Source organism: Sciurus vulgaris (assembly GCF_902686455.1).
Source record: "Sciurus vulgaris genome assembly, chromosome: 3".
Taxonomy (NCBI): Eukaryota; Metazoa; Chordata; class Mammalia; order Rodentia; family Sciuridae; genus Sciurus; species Sciurus vulgaris.
In genome coordinates, this window is record NC_136463.1 from 3,313,971 (window position 1) to 3,334,763 (window position 20,793).

The 20,793-nt window shown below is 53.1% G+C and overlaps 2 protein-coding genes across 3 annotated transcripts in view; both read left to right on the plus strand.

Annotated features, from left to right (window-relative positions):
• TIMP2 (TIMP metallopeptidase inhibitor 2) overlaps positions 1 to 11,768 on the plus strand; it is a 45,273-nt gene extending 33,505 nt beyond the window's left edge. Inside the window, exons 2-5 of the mRNA XM_079131118.1 lie at positions 93 to 193; positions 1,903 to 2,011; positions 7,431 to 7,555; positions 8,999 to 11,768. Coding sequence (XP_078987244.1) covers positions 93 to 193; positions 1,903 to 2,011; positions 7,431 to 7,555; positions 8,999 to 9,196 — 533 coding nt within the window. The 3' untranslated portion in view covers positions 9,197 to 11,768. The remainder of the gene's footprint in view (positions 1 to 92; positions 194 to 1,902; positions 2,012 to 7,430; positions 7,556 to 8,998) is intronic.
• A 4,142-nt stretch (positions 11,769 to 15,910) lies between these two features.
• USP36 (ubiquitin specific peptidase 36) overlaps positions 15,911 to 20,793 on the plus strand; it is a 31,538-nt gene continuing 26,655 nt past the window's right edge. The window contains exons 1-3 of one of the 2 annotated variants that reach the window (XM_079131076.1): positions 15,911 to 16,019; positions 18,295 to 18,444; positions 20,213 to 20,483. In XM_079131076.1, the coding sequence (XP_078987202.1) occupies positions 20,231 to 20,483 (253 nt within the window). In that variant the 5' untranslated portion in view covers positions 15,911 to 16,019; positions 18,295 to 18,444; positions 20,213 to 20,230. Of the gene's footprint in view, positions 16,020 to 18,220; positions 18,445 to 20,212; positions 20,484 to 20,793 lie in introns of both variants that reach the window. The other variant, XM_079131077.1, reaches the window with a different exon arrangement.

A 20,793-nucleotide genomic window follows, 5' to 3' on the forward strand; every position in this document is an offset into this window, starting at 1 on the left:
TCCCCCAGCACCTTGCAGGCCAGGAGGCCTTGCCCCTGGTCAGACCCTGGACTCTGGACCTCTCCTCACCTCTGTGTCTTTGTGGTTTGCAGTGATTAGGGCCAAAGCGGTCAGCGAGAAGGAGGTGGACTCCGGGAACGACATCTATGGCAACCCCATCAAGAGAATTCAGTATGAGATCAAACAGATCAAGGTAAGTCAGCCCCGCCAGCGCCCCAGGCTCTCCTGTGGGGCGAGCAGCGCCGCGGAGGGTCTGGTCCCAGAACTCAGTCCAGCAACCTGTGGGGCAGGAAGTAAGGTCGTCCAGTTGCAGGCAGGTCTGGTTCTCCTTAATCCGTGCATGCCAGACAGTGGGGCAGAGGTGGCATAGTCTCAGCAACTTCCATTATCTCAGAAACATGTCACCTTTACTGTGTTGGGTGATAAGTTGGTGGCACAGCCTCCACGTAAGTCACCCAGGTCTGTAGCATCCATGGCGCATTCTCTGAGCCTGTCCACGCCAGAGCTGTCGTGGGCTGGGCGTCTGTCGGTAAGGACGTGGTCTTGCCTCCCGTGCCCCCCGCTGAAACAGGAGAGGAGCCTGTGCAGCAGCAGCTCCTGCGGCCCTGCATGCCCAGTGTGCTCCAGGATCTAAGAGGAAGAGGGATTTAGGAAAGAGGGTCCTGCAGCCAGGTAGCGTTAGGGAAGCTTCCCAACTGTGGAAAGAAATGGAAACTGTGGGGCCAGTGCTGAGAAGATGGCACGTCAGGTAAAGGGGCCTGAGTCAGGACTGGGGGCCCATGGGGCACAGGGTGGCCCTTGTTAGTATTTTTCAAAGGATCATCCGTGTCCAGGAGCAGATGGGAAGAAACCCGTGTTTGAGAGAGAGAGGGAGGGAGGGAGGGAGGAAGCCCTGAGCAGAAGACTGGATGCTCTCGTGGTTGACAATGACCAACTTGGCCCTCAAGAAAGAAGAAAATCCCTGGCTCCAGCAGGAGGGCCAGTTTGGCAACATGGTAGCAGCTCTGTAGCCATCCATATTTAACGGTGTTACAAAAATAAAAGGTCCTGGAAAATAAATGTTATCAGAAGGCCTATGGAATGCCTAATTCTTACCTGTGGCAGGTTAAGGAGGTGACTTAGTCTCTTAGTGCCTAAGTCTCCCTGTTTATGAATGGGGAAGGGAAATCCACTCTCATGGTCTCATGGGGGAATAGTAAGAGCAGAGAAGGGCCTCCAGCCCTTGGCCAATGTCCTTCACGCAGCATGGGGCCGTCCATCCCGAGGCCTTTCTTGGTAAGCTTTTGGACAGATGGTTGCTCATAACCTTAGGGAAGAATTCCTTCCATCTGGGTTTGCTTATTGCTTATTAAGACTCTTTAAAAAGCACCCCGTGGGCTTCTGGGAAATGCCCTCCTACCTGGCTGTAAGTAAATTAGACATTGAGAAACCAAACTCCCCTGTCCTCGGGGTTATATCCCTACTCATGGGGTGCCTCTCTGCTCCTGTCCTCGTCCAGTACAGTAGCCCACGCTGCATCCAACTTCCTGGGGGTGTGGGGTTTGTGTGGTCATCGAGACCTTGGGCTTGGTCTTTAGCACCAAACATAAACAAAAAGCCAGAAAAGTTCTGGAAATATACAAAAGTCGTGGTCCTGGAGGATGGGCCAGAATCTCTAGGATTTACATGAGCCCCTGCTCAGAGAGTCCGAAGTGACCTCCAGGGGGTGCCCACAAGTACTGTCTGAGAAAGTCCCTTCCAGGTGGCCGCGGCCTGCTCTGCGAGCCACAGTGAGTGGATGCATGCCTTGGTGGAGTGGTGGGCGTCTGACCCCTCGTGCGTACCTGCCATTGCCCGTGCGGGCAGTGGGCCGGAGCAGAAGTCACAGCGCATCTCTGCAACATGCTTTCCTTGTCTTTCCAGATGTTCAAAGGACCCGACAAGGACATAGAGTTTATCTACACGGCCCCCTCCTCCGCGGTGTGTGGGGTCTCGCTGGACGTGGGAGGAAAGAAGGAATATCTCATTGCAGGTGCGTGGCAGGGAGCTTCCTGCCCTGATAAGTCAGTGCTTCCCAGCGTCCCTTTGTGTCCTAGTCCCTGAGGAGCAAGCCCCTCGCATTGCCCTGCAGGGCCGGGCTGGCCAACGGAGAGCTGCCCTCCTATCTAAGTCCAGCGCTGCGTGGCCTCTGCAGGGGAAAGCCACTGTGTTCAGGGCCCACGCCTGCTTCCACACACACCCCACCGAGACCACGCTTCTGGGGAACCTCACAGCTTCCCTACCAGAGATGTGCTGATGTGATCCCCATTTTACAGATGTGGGAAACCGAGAGGGAGAGGTTGGCCCAGCGGCCCCGGCTGCTGTCTTCCAGTTGTGCGAGCCGGTTGATATCAGTAGCAGCTTGAAGCTGGCCAGGGTGGAGCATTTCCACCCCAGAACCCAGCAAATGCCCCACATTGAGCTTTTCCTCCCAGGAGGGCCAGTGGCTAGACGTTCCCAGCCCTGTGACGTCACCGCTGGGGGCCGTGTCCCTGGGCTGCCCACCCGTCGTGGTGGGGCCTGGGTTCCTGACCAGCACATTCTGTTGCTTTGCTCCGTTGGTCCAGGTTTTAGAATTCTTATCACCCCCACGCCTCACCCCGTGGTCCTCCTTTGTGCTGTCCACTGGGCTTTCCGTTCCCTGAGGCCCAGGCTATACACAGACCAGTCGAGCAGAACCTGCAGGCTGGAGTTCAGGCGTTGGTGTTTCCACAGCGTTCCCAGAGCATCCGATGTGCAGCCAGGGCTGAGAGCCAGCCTCTGACCAGGGCCTTCCCTGCCCTGTCCTCAGTCACAGGCAGAGCCTCCTTCCAGAGGTGGCCACCAGTGGGTCAGCATATGCTTGGGAGGCTGTGCCTCAGCAGCTGGGACAGACCCTCTGGATGTTCTGTTCATCTCCCAGGGTCCTCTGCAGTCAGCCAGTCCTGCCCCTTGCCCAGTGTCCCTGAGCACTGGACCTCTGTCCCTTCTTTTGTGGGATGGAGAGTCCAGCCCACATGGCCCTTTGGGTGGGTCCTTGGGAGGGACTACGAGCTGGGTTACATCCAGCAGTTGGGAGCCCCAACTCACAGGGACTGCTGGGGACGTGGCTCAGGCTTCTGCTGTGTTCCATGTGCCCGAGAGCTCGAGGAAGCTGCAGGCAGCAGAGCGGGCGAGGGCCGCTCAGGGCCTCGCCTGTGGGCCACCGTGGGTGATCACTCTGTTTTCCTTGCCTGGGGGAACATGGTAGGAAAATCAGTTTGGCTCCCCTTTTCTGGAAGAGACAGGCTTCTGTGTCCTATTGAAGCCTGTGAGTCAGTTGGTGCAGACGGCCAAACTGCTTCACTGGCTGCGCAGATGCTGCCATCTCCTGTCACACCCCATCTTTCACCTTGTCCATCAAAACCTCCTTCACAACTGCCATGTGTCCTGTACTGTCCCATCAAATTGTCCCCAGTCTCAGCAACAAGACAGCTGTACAAATAACACACTTTTTTTTTTTTTTTTGGTACTAGAGATTGAAGCCAGGGGTGCTCTACACTGGGCCACACCCCCAGCCCTTTTTATTTTTCCTTTGAGACAGGGTCTCCCTAAGTTGCTAAGGCTGGCCTTGAACTTATGATCCTCCCACTTCATCCTCCAAAGTTGCTGAAATTATAGGTGTGCACTACCTGGTTTTGTAGGCTTGCTAACACTTCAATCTGTCCAAACTGTAGTACAGATAAAAAGCATTCAAAAGGAGTCACTCAGAAAATGCATGCCTGTCGCTTTGTACTACCTCCCATTTACTACTGAAGGCAAGCACATTACCCAGGGCACATTTTCATTTCCTAAGTGCCATGGAGTATAAGACAGATCAAAGACACTTCTAAACTGTGTGGCATGCTGTTTAAAAATTGCAGTAAAATGTTTGCAACGTAAACTGACCATTGCAACCGTGTCTGAGTGCAGTTCAGTGCCTTTAAGGACATTCACAGTGCTACGTGACTCTCACAGTCCATTTCCTGCATTTCTTCATCAACCCAAACTGAAGCTGTCCCGTTAGCTGAGAGCCGCCCCCTGCCCCGCCTTCTGCTGTCTGTGTGAACCGGCTGCTCTAGAGACGTCACCCAGCGGATTGCGCCTGTTGGTATCTGGCCTGTTTCCCAGGGCACAACGTCCCCTGGTCCATCCCTGTTGCAGCATGTGTCAAACTGTCCTTTTTTATGAACCTACACTTTTAAATGTTCAAAACCTGTCATGCTCTTCTGCACGGGACCCTGTGAACCCTTGTTAACATCTCCCCTGACTCTAACTGAGGCACTGCTCAGCATCTCAAAGAAGCACTCCGAGGTTTCCAGGCTGATGCAGAATCGGTGGTACCCAGCGGCAGCGGGTGCTGGCACACACGCAACGGCTGGCATAATGCAGAGGTGGAAGCCAGTCCTGCAAGGTGCTCTGGAAACACCTGTGTCAGCTCGAACTCGGCCCGACACCTTGGCCAAGTGACGTCACCCGTGGGCGCCTCCCAGGCCTGTTGGTGGACTGGGGACAATGACAGCAGTGTCTGCCCCCACAGTGGTTGTGAGGAAGAAAGTGGGGGTCACAGAGGAGCCAGTCCCCTGCGCAGGCCTTATTCAGGGCAGGTGATCATTCATTTCTTAGGGTCGAGGTGGCGGCAGCCTGAGTGTGGGTCCCAGCACTGAGTGAAAAGCCTAGGAGCTGGGGCAGTACGGGCCCTGGGTGGAGGAGGAGCCGGGTGGCAACACGACAGAAGCAGGGGATGGCTCTGCTGGGCGCATCCCCAGTAGGAAGCCGTCCTCAAAAGACGCTGAGGCGGGAGAGCGCCTGGGACAGCAAGGGGTGTCCTTCTCGGCTGCTCTGGTCTCCCCGCGGAGGACCGTTCTTTGGGACAGCTGAGTGACGAGACTGCATCGGCCAGGGCGCTTAGCTTGGTCCTCCTGTCCTCGGGAGGGAGCAGGAGTGTGGGCATCACTACCTGTGGCTCGCTCAGCCCCGGGCGGAGAAGACTCTGGGATCCAGCTCCCCACGTGCACAGCTCCGTCAGGACTCCAGGCTAATCTGGCCTTCTCTTCCTGAGGCATGGAACCTATTTCCAGTTCTCTGGAGACAGGATGGGCCCCTTAGTCAGGGGCTAACCAGAAATCACGGGGCACAGTCAGCCTCTCAGCTCTGGCTGTGGCCCCGGGAGCGACCGCAGGGCCCGAGGCGGCCCATCTCCTCCTGGCTGGTGACTCAGCCTCACATGCCGAGTCGGGCACCGCGAGGCCATGTTCAGAAACTCCTATAGAACGGGCTGTAATTTTCTTCTCCAGTCCTCTTCTCCTCTTCTCTGAGTGGAAAAGTAAACATACAAGTCTTAGTTACACATTTTAATTAATTCCTGTTTTTCTGTATCCGAGACTCATGCTTTGCTTTTTTCCAAGACAGACATAAGTAGAATGTGGCAAGAGATGTTCATGTTGTAGAAGCCCAGCCAAGTCTTAATCATGCTAAAGGGGTCCTCTTCTGACATCGGAGAGGGCACCTTGGCCCAGCAGAAAAGGCCGTTGGAAACTGAATTTGCATTTCATCTGCGCTTCCTGCCTTTCCCGATCTTCTGTGGAAGCTGTGACTGGCAGTGGAAGACTGAAACACAGAATAAGAGGCAGAGTGTTACAAGTGCCCGTAAACCTAGTCAGAAAGCTGTTAGTGAGCAATTAATCACTCACTAAGGAACCGTAGGTAGAAAGGGGTCACAGCAAAACCTTCACCTTCGTACCTTTGTGCTCGTGATCTGGTTAGGGAGCTAGCTGCATGAGAGGCAGATGGCACTGTGGGGTGGGATGCGAGTGCTAGCTGAGTGGTCAGTAGGGATCACCACAGAGGTGTGCAGGGCACAGCCAGAACAAACTGGAACGATGACCAGGCTGGGTGAGAAGGAGCGGCAGTGCTGCTGTACAGGTGGGAGGTGCCGGGGGCGTAGGGATGGGCCACTTACCACCTCTGTTTCTCTCTTGTCCACTCCCAACTCATAGGAAATGACCTCAGGTCGAGAGGGGAAGAGTCAAGTACCTATGTTTGAACTGCATGAGGCCACCTAGACACTTTTCTTTTTAGGTTATAGGATTTAGCATAAATGACACAGTAATAATATTCTTTTTGTTTTGTTTTGCTCGGTCCTGTGGACTGATCTCAGAGATGCTCTGACACCAAGCTACATTCCCAGCCATATATATATATATATTGCACGTGGGGGTGGGTGGGTGGTTGTTTTTTGTGTGTGTGTGTGTGTGTGTGTGTGTGTGTGGCCTTTTTATATCTTGAGACAGGGTCTTGCTAAGATGCTTGGGATCCTCCCGCCTCAGCCTCCTGAGTGGCGGGGATTGCAGGTCAGTGCCCCTGTGCCTGGCAGTGATACTGCTTCTTGATCCTCTCCTTCACCAAGTGTCATACAGATCTCAACAGATGGAAGGGCACACTGAGCTCCAGAAGTAAGAGGAACAACTTTCACAGAAGTAAGAGCATGGGAGCTCAGACGCAGGGGGTTGGCGGCATGGCCCAGCAGGTGTCGCCCGTGCCCACCGGGAGCCCCGCACAGGCCCTTCCTATTTCCCAAGCTGTAGACCGCGGCCTCTCCTATTGGTGATGGGCGTGTGGCCGGCCAGCTGCACGGGTGCTCCTCCGAGCTACACTTCTATCAGTGGATTCTCCAGGGCCAGCTGCGCCCCAGGTCATCAAGTTGGTGCTGGCGCTTGGTGAGGCAGAGGTGCTCACATACAGCTTCAGCTCCTTTCCTCTCAGGGCCTCTCTGTGGGCTCTGCCAGGCTCTGGCACGCCTCCCTGGGCCTGCATGTCTCTTGACAAGGCGCCATGGTAACGAGAGCAGGAGCAGTTTTTAAACAACCTCCAGAGGCGCCGGTAGGTTCCATCACTTGCTGGAACACTGTTGTTTGTTCTTTTTCTCCTGTGTGGCTAACGCCAGCCTGTCACCAACGGGATGTCTTCAGCAAACAGAGGGAGGGAGTCCAAGGAACAAGCAAGGAACAGCGCCTCCTTGTGCCCCATGAAGGGAAGTTAGAACAGATCTCTCTAAAAAAAAGAATTCCACGTGTTTGCTCATCGGAGAAAAATGCCCGGTTACAAGCTTGACATCAAATGGGAGAAGTGTCCATGAGTAAATATGACTTGGTGACAAGCAAAAGAGGAAGCAATATGACCTACGTCACTCGCTGTTCCTTGTGTAGATCTGCCTGCGTTAGAGTGTCGGAAGGGAGTGGATCCACCCAGCAGCAGATCATGAAAATGGGAGTTTTTTTTCCCTTTTCTTTATTTTTAACTGTCCGTGTGTTCACAGAACTAAACCCCAGCACCCCTGAGCCGCTCCCAGGTTTGGGAGGTGGGAGGAAGGAGGGCATCTCTCCCTGAGCATGGCGATTCCCATCTGTCCACAGGAAAGGCTGAGGGAGACGGCAAGATGCACATTACCCTCTGTGACTTCATTGTGCCCTGGGACACCCTGAGCACCACCCAGAAGAAGAGCCTGAACCACAGGTACCAGATGGGCTGCGAGTGCAAGGTGAGCAGACCTGCGTCCTCCGGGCTTCGCCTCGCCATCTCCACCTGCAAAGCTGGGGTTGGGGTCCCTGCTTCCCAGGCCCCTCAGTCTGCAGGGTCCTGACTGAAGAGCCGAAGCGAGGCTGTCTGGCTGGGGATGGAGCTTTGGCCCCTGATCCCTGGAGAGCCCAGAGCTGCATCTCTGATGAGGGACGTTTGCAGGGGAGGGAATCTGGGTTTGCACGAGTAAGCCCAGCCCGCAGCCTCCAGCAAGTGAAGTCTGATAGGGAGGGAATTCACGGGAAGAATGTGTTCCTACCAGTGCCTGGCCACAGACGTGCAGGTGCAAACCCTCCCGTGCCTGGTCAGAGTGCCTCGGCTCCACAGGCTTCCCAGTATTCCAGGCGGCTCCACTCGTGGCTCCCTCTAAACATGTGTCCTGTGAGTCGAGGAGCTGAACACGCCTGCCTCCTGTCCAAATCTGCCCACCCGTGGGGCTGGGCAGAATTGCAGTGGAGAGAGCCCTTAGGTGCAACCAAGGAGGGGGAGATCTTCCCCAGGGCTCCCGTCATCTGCCCCCAGTACAGGTAGCATTGCTGGGGCATCCCTCCATGTTCCCAGGAGCTGCTGACCCAGCCAGGCTGCAGGAGTGGTCTGTGCCGGTCAGAGCTGACCATGGGGCCTCCTCCCCTTCCTGCTGGTGCCCACCCCTTAGCTTGGGTAAGGTGTAAATTGCAAACCCACGGTGTCAACCACATGCATGCCAAGCACACTCCTTGGTACCCAGCACCACACCAAAAGCCAGCTCTTCCTTTGTCTCTGCATGGCCACAGAGGTGCTTACCCTCTTATAGCTGCGAGTTCCTTGCAAAATGCTGGTTGCTTGTCATCTCAGGGCTCATGCTTGAGAGTAAGGAAGGGACTTCTTATCTGACTGGAATCTGTCTCCAGAATCTTTTTTTTTTTTTTAACTTGGGATTGAACCAGGGGCACTTTACCACAGAGCCACATCCCCAACCCTTTTTTATTTTTTATTTTGAGACAGGGTCTTGCTAACTTGTTTAGGGCCTCGTTAAGCTGCCCAGGCTGTTCTTGAATTTGTGATCCTCCCACGTCAGCCTCCTGAGCTGCTGGGATGATAGGTGTACACCAACGCCCGGCCCGTCTCTAGAAATGTGTAAGACCCTTTCTGCTGCTGCTGCTGCTGGCCTTGTACCTCTAGGCGGGCAGGCTTAGCTGAAGCTGTCTTGCTAAAAGGTGGACAGGATGGCAGGAGGGGCAGTGCGCAGGCTTCCCCTAGGGCTGGCCTTCCCCAGGCAGGTGCCTGCCACTCTCTAGAGAGTGTGGGACTCAGCAAGGTTGCTGTCCTTGAACGCCTTTGGTGGCACACAGCTGGGCTCCGGAGGTGCCCCGCCGTGGCCTCGGCCTTTCTCCTCCCTGACTAAATTGTGTGCATGTGCCCCCAGATCACGCGCTGCCCCATGATCCCGTGCTACATCTCCTCGCCAGACGAGTGCCTCTGGATGGACTGGGTTACGGAGAAGAACATCAACGGGCACCAGGCCAAGTTCTTCGCCTGCATCAAGAGAAGCGACGGCTCCTGTGCGTGGTACCGCGGGGCGGCACCCCCCAAGCAGGAGTTCCTCGACATCGAGGACCCGTAAGCAGGGCGACAGCAGCCCTGTGGCCAAGCAACAAGCCTCCCAGGGTTTAGACTGGTCCAGCTCTGACATCCCTTCCTGGAAGCAGCATGAATAAAACCGTCATCCGAGTGGGTCCACGTTAGTGTGATTCTGCCCCCCCATTTTCCTTCTGAACACGCTTGTGGGTCTGGAGGGAGAGGTGGGCCAGGGTCCCTCCCATGCTCCCTCCGTCCGCTGCCTGGGCACTGTGTGTCTCAGTCTTCGATTCTCGGGCGCAGGCAGGGGTGGGACCCACAGACTTCCTGCCCAGGCCTCCTTGTCCCCATCACAGATGCCAGGCAGGCAGGCAGCATGCAGGGGTCTCCCAGGCCTGGTTAGGGTGGAACCTGGAAATGTGTGTTTTGCAGAAACGTTTGAGGGTCATTGCAAGACTGTGTAGCAGGCCTACCAGGTCTTTGTCATCCTAAGAGGGGCATGTCCCTTGTGTTCTGCAGTGGCCACCCCTAGGGCCTAGGGTGTAGTCCCGGCCCCCTGCAAGCACCCTCCATCTTCCCTGGGCCCATCACACACTCCCAGCACCTGTGACTCCCTGGAGGCCAGGAGAGGCCCTGTAACTGGTGGCCCGTCCTTGGAGGACCCACTCAGTCCTGGGAGTCTGCAGAATTCCTCCCTCAGGGCCTCATACAGATGTGGAGGAAGAAGCCCTCGCTGAGCCACGATGCAGCTCTGGCCAAGGCCTCTCAGTCCTCTAGGCCCTACGAGACTGCCAGGCCCTGTGCTGGGGCAGGTCCAGGGCTGGGGTGCACTCAGCTGCTCTTACAGTCCTCTCTTGAGCTTCTCAGGTTGCTCTGGCCTCCTTCCCACCTGCTTTCCCCAGGGCGGTGTGTGGCTGGTGACCCGGCTCCCCATGTGTACAAACTGAGGACATAAAAAGCTGGTCTTGCTGTGCCCCAGCAGGCTTAGCAAAATCTCCCTCCAAGACTGACAGTCACAATTCCCTGCAGATTTCTCCAAGTGATGTCAGCACAGCTTATTAAAACGTCCCAACCAGGGCACCCAGGCAGCTTGTGTTCAGGCCCTCGGGGCACTGTGGCCTGTTTTAAGAGACATCTCATTTTTCTAAAGATGAATTATCAGACAATATGTGAACCTGAGTGGCAGGTATGCCAAGGCCTGCTTGTCTTTCTTATGTCACAAAGATTACCCACTTAAGGCCCTTCACAGGGAGCTGGGGAACCAACTTGTTCCCTAGAAATGGTCTTCTGATGCCAATAAAATAGGAGTTCAGGGAGGCAGAACATTCTCAGTCACAGTACAATTAAACTGCTTTCTCCTTCGCCCCACGCTGTAAAGATGCGCTCTTTCGGGGAAGCACACAATGCAAACACAGACCTTATGCACACGCACAGTGACACTGAGGCCAGGCCCCCCTGTGACAGTCCTTCTGCAGAATGCTTCCGATTACCCCCTAAGCCTGTTCTACTCTGCAGCGACCCCAGAGCAACCGTAAGACTCCTGACCCCCGAGGGGCGGCAGCCCCTGTGCCCACCCGGGACCTGGTCAGCACAGAACTTGTTGACTCCCCTTTCTAGAACAGACTGGGAGAGGATCCGGGAATCAGCCCCTGCCCCAGGGGTGTTTTCATGCTGTACAGTGATATAAAGTTGGTAAGATGTCATAATGGACCAGCCCATGTGACTTCAGTGTAGTGCCACCACCAGACCCCGCAGTCAGTTCTGCGCCCCGCCCTGTCCGCTTCCTGTATGGTGATATCCTATGTAAGACTTACTCCTGTTTCTGCTGACTTCTTTGACATTTGGGTTTGTTTCTGACATCCGCTGTGACCATCCCTGTGCTGTTTCTTTTAAAAAATTACCCTCGGTAGGTGTTAGACTTGCACTTTAAACAAACAACAACAACAACAACAAAAAAGACGGTTTCTGCATTGAGGAAGCATTTGACCCAGAGTGGGAAGCGTGGCGTGGTAGCTGGCCTACGGTGGAGGACCCCTTCAGACCTTTTCTGAGCACCTTTGCTTTTCCCACCTCCTAGCTTCTGTTCTCTGGTTCAGATAATTACAAAGGACAGGATCTTCAAGTAGGTTGCTTAGGAGAGATGGCCTTGATATTTGGATCTCTGAGCACGCTGAGGGACAGGCCTCTGGACACCTTCACGGTCGACGGCTGCAGTGTATGAGTAGGTTAAGAAGCTCTCGTTCGGCATCGTTTATGTTGTATCCTAAACACTGCTCTTCTCTCCCTTTACTCTTTCATCACGCGAGCAACTCAAAATATTTAAAATGAAGTTTACATTGTAGTTGTTTTCAAATCTTTGCTTGATAAGTATTAAGGAATATCAGACTTGCTGCCGTAATTTAAAGCTTTGATTTTGTTTGTTTTCGTTTGGAGTTTTATGTTGCTGTGGGGGGGAGCAAAGCGTTCATACTGGGATGTGAAGCCTGAGACCCCCCCTGTGCTGGGAGCACGTGAGAGTTGTGGAGAGTCAACTTGCAGACTGCGCATGTCTCTGCTGCTTTGTATCATTTTTGAGTGACCGCTCCGTCAATGGACAATAAACAGTATTATCAAAGAGACTGCCGTCTCTCTCTGTGTGGTTGTATCCGGCGTTCAGCACTGCTGCTCTCTTGCTCAACAAGGGGGCCGAGCACCATCTGCGGGGCACAGGGTCCTCTATCTGAGGAAACCTGTGAGGCCAGGGTGCTTTGAGAACATGGGCTGTGGCAGCAGCAGGGACAGGCAGAAGGGAAGACAGCTTTTTTTTTTTTTTTTTTGGGTACTGGGACTGAACCCCAGGGTGCTCCACCACTGAGCCACATCCCCAGCCCTTTTTGAGACTAAGTCTGGCTAGGTTGCCCAGGCTAGCCTCCAATTTGTGATCCTCCTGCCTCAGCCTCCTGAGTTGATGGGGTTACAGGTGTGCATCACCATGCCCGGCCAGAACTATTTTAAAACATTTCCAAAATGTTTTTTTATCACATGCCACACACATTAATGTCATCAAGTAGTCTAGTCAGTGTTCTAGCATCTCCAATTATCCATAAATGCCTTTTGAACCTTGCTTTCTCTGAGTCACAACACAGATAAGCCCCACATGCTACAATCAGTTCATGCTGTGGTTTAGGTTTGGTTTGAGTATGTCCTGCAAAGATTTGTGTGCTGGAGCTTGGTCCTCAGTGTGGCCATGTTAAGAGGTGGGGCATGGTGAGGTCATACTGGCCTCTTCCCGCTGTCTGACCTCTCTCTCTTACTTGAGCTCCTACCATGATGCCCACCAGCAGGACAGGTTGCAGCCAAAGGGGCCTTCACCAGAGGCCAAATCAATGCAGCCACTGAAATTTTAGTCTCCCTAACTGTAAACTAAACAACCCTCTTTTCTTTACAAATTATCTAGCCTCTGGCATTTCGTTACAGTAACAGAAAATGGACCAATACAGTTGCTGTGTCTCAAATCTCTTTTATTCAATGGGTTTCCCTTTTCTCCCTGCCTTCCTGCTCATGCTGAGAAAGTGGTCCCAGCATAATTTAACCAAATATCTTGTTACCATATGAAAAAAATTTCATTTTCATTAGAATTTGAACAGGTGCCCACCCTCTAGCCCTCATGCAGAATTTGTTGTTCTGGAGCAGTGGGAAGAACTGTTTCCCATTCCACAGCATGGCTACTACCGAAAAAGCAAGAGCAGATGAGCTGAAGACTTCGTGAAGCAGTACAGTCAGCAGAACAAAGTGTGCACCTTATCTATGCCATAACACATTTACATGCCATCCACTTAACATCACCCACTGCATAATATTCAGATTGTTTTCCCATGTGGTAAAATACTTGGGGCATTAAAAAGAACCAATATTTTTTTAAAAAAATATTTTTAATTGTAGATGGACACAATACCTTTATTTTATTTATTTTTATGTGGTGCTGAGGATGGAACCCAGTGCCTCACACATGCTAGGCAAGTGCCCTACTACTGGGCTACAACCCCAGCCCCCAATATATTTTAAAAAATTAAAAAATAAAAAATAAAAACATTTGGGGGAAGTGACTCAGTTGCATGTAACAGCAACGCAGAAACTTTCAGTGTCACACAAATGGCATTGCTGAGCGTTTGTGGCCTCTTCCAACCTGCGAGTCACATTAGGGGTCTCAGCAAACAACACTCAGAGGATTGCTACTCATTTCATTTATGTATGGAGGTCAAATGTGACTTTAAAAGAAAAAGCAAAACTTATGGAAATTTTCACACACACACACACACACACACACACATACACACACACACACACAAAATCTCGCAAAGAACTATGTGACTTTATTTGCCGCTAATCTGTTTTAAAAAAAAAAAAATCCCCAAATCCGAGTTTTGTTGGTGTATGCAAACAATTTTAAATCCATTTTTAGACCCACGTTGGGGTACCCAGATGCTGTGGGCCCTAGCAAACGCTGTTAGTTCCCCTCAAGCTTGCTCATCCTGTGAAAGAAAGTGAGGGGACAGCCGGGAGCACCAGCCAGCCGACTGCAGGGCCTAAGTGGAAATGCAAGATCCAGGCTGGAGAGCCAGGGCCGGTGGGGGCCAGGGGACACCAGGACAGCTGGGAGAGGAGCCTTGCGTCTGGTTACTGCACACCATAGGAGAAACACTGACCTTCACAGATGGACTGCCCGTGGCCTTGGGGTTCGACTGAGTGGACGGGGCTTTCCTCACTGGTGCCTTGAACCTTCTACAGGGAGAGGCAGAGCTTTGATATAGGGGACTTATTATCAATTAGCAATTCTTCTCCTCCAAGAAACAAATCCAGTGTTGAAAACCAGACATTTAGAAACAAAATGATACGGAGAGTTTCCTTCTGTGACAACCAAGAGGAGCAGTCCAATGAAAATGCGAGGCGAAGCCAGATCCGAGCCTGCAGAAGAGGTGGGGGTGGGTTGGGCTCAACATCAGAGAGGGGGGAAGGTAGATTTGAGGGCAGGACCAGAGGTGGGGTGCGGAAGTCACGCTGCTTATCTACCTAGAAATAAAGAGGGGGCCCGGGAAATACAAGGTGTGCCAAGCACTAACCTGAATGAAACCCAGGCTCCCCATTCCCCTGCCAGTTGCCAGCTTCCCAGCCGGGAACACAGCGGAGAATCACCCATCTTTTACATTGTATCAGGACTAGTGGGAGTTGTCTGTTTGAATCACTGCACAGAGCCCACTCTGGTCAGGGGACATTAGAGTGGTCAAGCCACAAAGAGTAAAGCTGAAACTAAAGCTTTAACAGACTGGGGTTTGTTTTTGTTTTTTGGTAGTGGGGACTGAACCCAGGGGCTCCTTACCACTAAGATTGATCTCCAGACCTTTATTATTTTTTTTTATTTTGAAACAGGTTCTCACTAAGTTGCTGAGGCTGGTCTAGAACTTTTTTTTTTTTTTTTTTTTTTTTTTTTTTTTTTTTTGCAGTGCTGGGGATCGAACCCAGGGCCTTGTGCTTGCAAGGCAAGCACTCTACCAACTGAGCTATCTCCCCAGCCCTGGTCTAGAACTTTCCATCCTCCTGCCTCAGCCTCCTGAGTTGCTGGAATTACAGGGATGCCCCACCACACAGGGCAAATAAAGAATTTTTATACAGAGGATATAATCTTAATCTCAGGCTACTGGGGGTTTGTTTTTGCTTGTTTGCTTTTTCAAAAAACACTAGCACCCAAATAATAAGTACAAGGCAAATTGTGTTCCAATTACATGGATTCCCTCTCCCTCTTCAGTCGTGACTTATAGGTCTGTGGGGAGGGCCTGGAGATGAGCTTTAGGTGGTTTCCTGGTGGTGTCCCCTGACTCATCGTTCCTACTAATCTGTCAGGTACGACACAGCACATAGGGATTGTACTGCAAGTTCTACCTTTTGGAAGAACTACTTTATTCCTGTGCTGCTCTGGGAGTTCCTGAAGTCAGGTCGGGGCCACTCTCTCCATCTGGCTTCCCTGTCCCTGTTCTTCAAGACAACTCTTGACTTGTCAAGAGTTAGGGGAAGTTTTAGAAAAGCAGCAAAGGCAACCCCTGTTTGTAAGCATTCAACCATTCAACCGAGGCTTTCCCGTAGGGTCGTGTAGGAAAACGCTTCTGGAGGTGAAGCTGGAGTCAGAGAACCGTGCACCGGTCTCCAGAGACTTCGAAAGCAGAAAACCAAAACTGACCCCTTCGCCCAGGAGCCCCCTCCCTGGCATCGCCAGGCTCCTCCTTGGCCTGGGCCTCGTCGCGGAGGAGTGGCCTGTGTCTTCATTTCGAATGGCACAAAGCCCGGGAGGGGCGCTCCGGGCCACCAGGCGCCACTCGTCTCCACAAGGCCAGGTGACAGGTAGGAGGCCCTCGTCGTTACCCACGCCCGTGAGGCTCCGCGCCCTCCGCACTGGCTGGCACGGGGACCCCCGGTCTGCACCTCGGGCAGGGGCGCGCCCGGCACTCACCGGCGCAGCACCTGCGAACACACAGGCACGCCGTGCACCCGGAAGTGGCGGCGCCTCGGGTGCTCTGCGGAAATCGCCCGGGGCGGGGCGTCTCGGCCCTGCGCGCTTGCGTCATTGCGTAGGGTGACGGGACCAAGGGACAGGGAGGTGACGCACACGGCGCGTGTAGCGGCGGTGGGCGGATCCAGGGAGCGGGCCCACGGTAGCCCCGCCTCTTAAAGAAGCCCGGACCTCTCGGTGCCGACGTAGCTCAGCCGCAAGGTGCGGCTCCTTTAAGCGTCGCTGTGACACGTGTGTCAGGCGCCGGAGGCCCGGATGGTGCGCGTGCGGCCGGGGCAGAGGAGACGCCAGCGCCGCGCGGGCCTGCCGCGGGCCGCTGTAGGGCAGGGTAGGCTGGGGCCGGGCGGGGCGGCGCGCAGGCCCGCGAGGGGCTTCCTCCGGGCCTGGGGCGCGGGGAGGGGTGGCGGGGCGCAGGGCACACGGGGTGGCTCGGGGATGACAAGGCGCGCGTCCGCCGGGGTCCGGGGAGTGTCCGCGGGCGCTGGGGGAGGTTTCGTCCTCGAGGGACTGGGGAGGACCCCGCAGAAGGCCATGAGGGTCGGGATGAGCCGTGGAGTGCCGGGGGATGCGCTGTCCACGAGGGTCTCAGGGTGACCCCGGGGAGGGTCAGTGGTGTCCTCCACGAGGGTCTCGGGGAGTCCGGGGAAGCGCCGGGTTTGCGCTGTCCACGAGGGTCTCGGGGTGACCCCGGCATGGCTACGAGGGTTCGCGAAGGTCTTGGGATGGCCCAGGGAGCACCCGGGATGCGCTGCCCACCAGGGGCTCCACGGGAACCTCAGGGAGGGACCAAGGCTGACGTCGTGGCCCGCGCAGGGGTTGGGGGGGCCCAGGAGTGCGCTGTGTGAGCAGGGGTTGGTGGGGTTTTCAGAAGTCTTGGGTCCTGGGCTGTGCGGTCTATGCAGGGATCTTGGGGTGACCCAGCGGGGATGGATGGCGCAACTGGACCCAGCGAGGAGCCAAGGGCAGGGGAGGAAGTAACAGCCTGTGTCCAGTCGGGCAGCCTTTACCCACAAAAGTGTCCTTTTTCTAGGGTGCAGACTTTCTCAGGAATGGGCTAGTTCAGAATGGGGAGAGAGCATTTTGCTGGGCTGCAGAGAAGTGCTTCCTTTCACTGAGATGTGGAGAAGGTAGCTTCCCCCACGGTCGCCATTGGAGGGGGCCGTGACGAGTGCCCACGGCTTGTGATGGGTTGTATGACATGCTCCCTAGAACCCTTGGTACCAGAGTAGTATCCTAAAACAGACTGAGGAGAGGGGAGAATACCCCCGTGACCACATAGCACAGGTAATGGATGCCAGGAAGCAGGCTCCAAGGAGACATGTGGTTTGTCCTTCCCTGGCTCTGCCCAGGACGCGCTGCAGAATCGGGAGGCCCCAGCCCTATCTTGGGCTGCCCGTCTCTAGCATGTGGTTGACCCTGTGAATCTCGAGTGCAGTTTATCTTGGAAAAGTGAATTTAAAGGGAGGAGAGAGGGAGAGAATGTATTTAAGTGGCGTTGTTTCAAGGAGGCTGCTCTTGAGTCCTCTCAGAAGCAGAAATGTGTGTCTATAAGCGTAAGCTGTTCCTGGACTGCTAGAGGTCTGGACTGCAGAGAGCATCCTTCCTGAGCCCAGGAGCGTTGTGCTAAGAAGGATGCCCACCAGAGGGCTGGCTGGTGATTGCAGGAATATTTTTCGTGGTTCCTATGTCTCAGAGAGAGAGCATTGTGTAGGTCATCATCACTTAACGTTTCCGGTGGAATTGAGAGAGATTGATCTTTCTGCCACAACTGGAAAAATTGTTCAGAATATCCGACTCTGCATTAGAGTAGTTTGTTATTCCAAGTGGAATTTGGTTAAATTTCCTGAGAGTTTACTTAATCCTCTAGCAAAATGGCTTCTGAACATGAGCTAGTGGACCCATGTTGGTCCAGGACAGGATTCTCACCTGACCATGATAAGGTGTTAAGTCCTGACCAGAAAAATCCAAGTGGCATTCTGGGGAGGTTTTTGGAGGACTGGATGTCATTGCTTTGCAGATTGTCCCTTATTCTGAGTTCATTCCATTATGGGGTTTTTTTGGTGGGGGGTGTTGATAGGTTTTTATTTAGGGATGGAATGGACGGTCTGAGATGCTGCACAGCAGTCTGGGGGTGGGGAAGCTAATCAGGTGCTCAGGCGGCTGCTAAAGCGGAGCACTGGGGCCACATTCCCTCTGCATTTTGTATGTTTGAATTTTTGCTGTAAACATTTCTAAGCCTCTTAATTCTATGTAAGTTACAATGACTTTAAAATAGAAGTTAAAGGCCATACTTAGCAAAGTAAAAATTTGACAAGTTTTATTCTTCTTACTCTTCAGAATGAAATTTAGACTTCAGTGGACTGGTAAGTTGGGGAGTGCTAGGGTGAAGCTGTGGAGCAGGTGACGGTGTTGTCCATGCACATACATTGCAATAATTTGTGGCTGGTCAGCACGGTCCTCTGGACGTATCCTGAACTTAGCCCCAGAGATATCCCTTTAACCTTAATGATGACTTTGTTCTGGTTGAAGGTCACAGTTCCCACATCATCCATGGGAAGACTGAAGAGACAGCCTTGGGTGATGGTCTCGCTGCTTGCCCACAGGTGCTGACACCCATTCTGGACTCTGTACGTGGCAGCATTGGCCACTGAACAGGCCAGTCTCTTTCTGGGAGTGCCTGAATTGAAGTGCCTCATCAGAGAACCTGACTCCCTGCTGTTGGGGGAGCATCCTAGCACTTTCGGGTGTCCCAGGTGAGCCTACAAAGCTTTGTGTGCCTCTTCATCACCCATTCGCTGTGAGCGACCCAGCAGAGTTTGTTGCTTTGGCAAGAAGTCTTAGATAATCCCCACTGAACCGCTTTTGATTTCCTCACACCAGAGCCTTGCGCTTACTTTTTTAAAAAAAACTACTTTCTTGTATTTCTGTTCTTATATGGAATTATGTGACCCATGCTGACAGGTTTGAATGACTTAGTTAGAGATCCCTGCTTTCACTAGAGCAGGGCTTTGGGGTGTGACTGACCAGCTGATTCTCCAGTGCAGAGCTAGTACTGGTTACCCTGGGGGTCATCATTTGGAGGGAGTGAGCAGTTTTCAGGGACGTGTTTTTCTAAGTGTGACTCAGTCTTAGCTTTAGCTAGGATGGTCAGGGGGTAGGGAGTGGGGTGGAGCTCGGTGGATTGGATGGAGCATTCCAAGGTGAGGGAGGGCTCTCCCTGGTTACAGTTTCTGTGCCCTGCTAGTGGTGGCAGGCCCAGTGTAGCAAGCTGGCTCTCTGGTGCCTGCAGCCTCCTTCCCACCTATTTTTGTCTGTATTTTACAATGCAAGAGCAGGAGAATTTGTGAGAAGTTCTTGTCCCTGCATGGGTAGCTAAAGATGACAGAGTGATCCAGACTTGCTACCTTCAAAACCTGTGTCCCCTCCTGCCCACTTCTCCTTCGTTGCTATTTTGAAAGTGGTGGGAGGAGCTTTGTTTAACATTAGGCTATTCTAGGCCTGTTCCTTTGTTCTTTTTCTTCTCACTCCTCCCTCACTTTTTTAAAAATTATTTTGTTTCCTTTTTATTTTTCTTCCCTTAGTTTTAGATAATTTGTACATGCACTGCCTGATAGAAATATGATGAGAGCCACAAATGCAATGTGAAATTTTTACTACAGCCACATTAGAAAAATAAAAAACGGGAGATGAAGTTAATTTTCATATAATTTTTTTAACCCAATATATATAAAATATTATCATTTTGACATGTAACCAATTTTTGAGATGTTTCACATTCTTCTCTTAACTAAACCCTTGAAGTCTGGTGGGTCCTTCTGCTGGGCACTATCCTCATTTCCTGTGCTCAGGAGCCTTGTGACCCAGGGCCTTGTGCTGACAAGCTCAGGTCTGCAAACATGGGCCCATGCCCTTGTGTGCTATCCTTTATTACAGGGCTGTGTGTGTGTAAGTAACCAGAGCATGTGTGAGAATGAGTGATTCCCTGTTCTGAGCAGACATTGGGACCCTGTGCTGTCCCTTTAAGGAAATAGCCCCAACTGTGACTTGTGGACATTCAATATGTATTTATTGACGAGATGCTCGACGCAGGGTGGCCTGGCAGCCCAGATGCTGTCACTGTGCATTCCCAGCTCTTTATGTGCTAGTCTTAAACTTTTGGTACTAGGGATTGAACCCAGCTACACCTAACCACTGAGCCACATCCCCAGCTCTTTGATTTTTTACTTTGAGACAGGGTCTTGCCAAGTTGCTCAGGGCCTTGCTAAGTTGGTGAGACTGACCTTAAATTTGTGATCCTGAGCCGCCGGGACTATAGGCGTGCACCACCATGCCCAGCTGCGCATGCATCTCGAGAGGTAAAGCACAGACTCTTGTGGGTCTGTGTCGCCCTCTTTCATGCTTTCTTGTAGGCTAGCAGCTGACCCATGGAAGCTTTTGTAGTGGCTAGCATCCATGGTGACAAGCAGAAGCAATGCTCTTATTCCTGGGATGTAATTTTTTGTGTATTTGTGTTCCTTCTAGTCCCCAGAGGAATGCACCATGCCAATAGTCGATAAGTTGAAGGAAGCCCTGAAACCCGGTCGCAAGGACTCAGCTGAGGATGGGGAACTGGGAAAGCTCCTGGCCTGCTCCGCCAAGAAGGTCCTTTTACAGAAGATCGAGTTTGAGCCGGCCAGCAAGAGCTTCTCCTACCAGCTGGAGTCCTTGAAGAGCAAATATGTCCTGCTAAACCCCAAGACTGAGGGAGCCAGTCGCCCCAGGAGTGGAGACGAGCCTCAGACCAGGAGACAGGGTACACGCTTGCAGGGCACTGGCAGGGAGGCCCTCACTCGGTGTTGGCTGAGTGAGTGGGCCCACTGTGGGCAGTAGGATCTCAACAGGGAGTGCTGGATTTCACATGGGGTCCGTGGGCACCAGTGGAAGAGGTCATGCTGTGGGATTTCTAGGAAGGAGGTCTGTACTTGGAGGCTCTTTGGAATAAGCCATTGACCCCCTGCCAAGCTAGGCTTGGAAGTAGAGAAATGGGGTGGGCTGCATGTGGCCTTAGCTCGGCACTGTGCCGGGGCTGGTTCCTTCGCTCATCCACACAGGAGTCTGAGTTC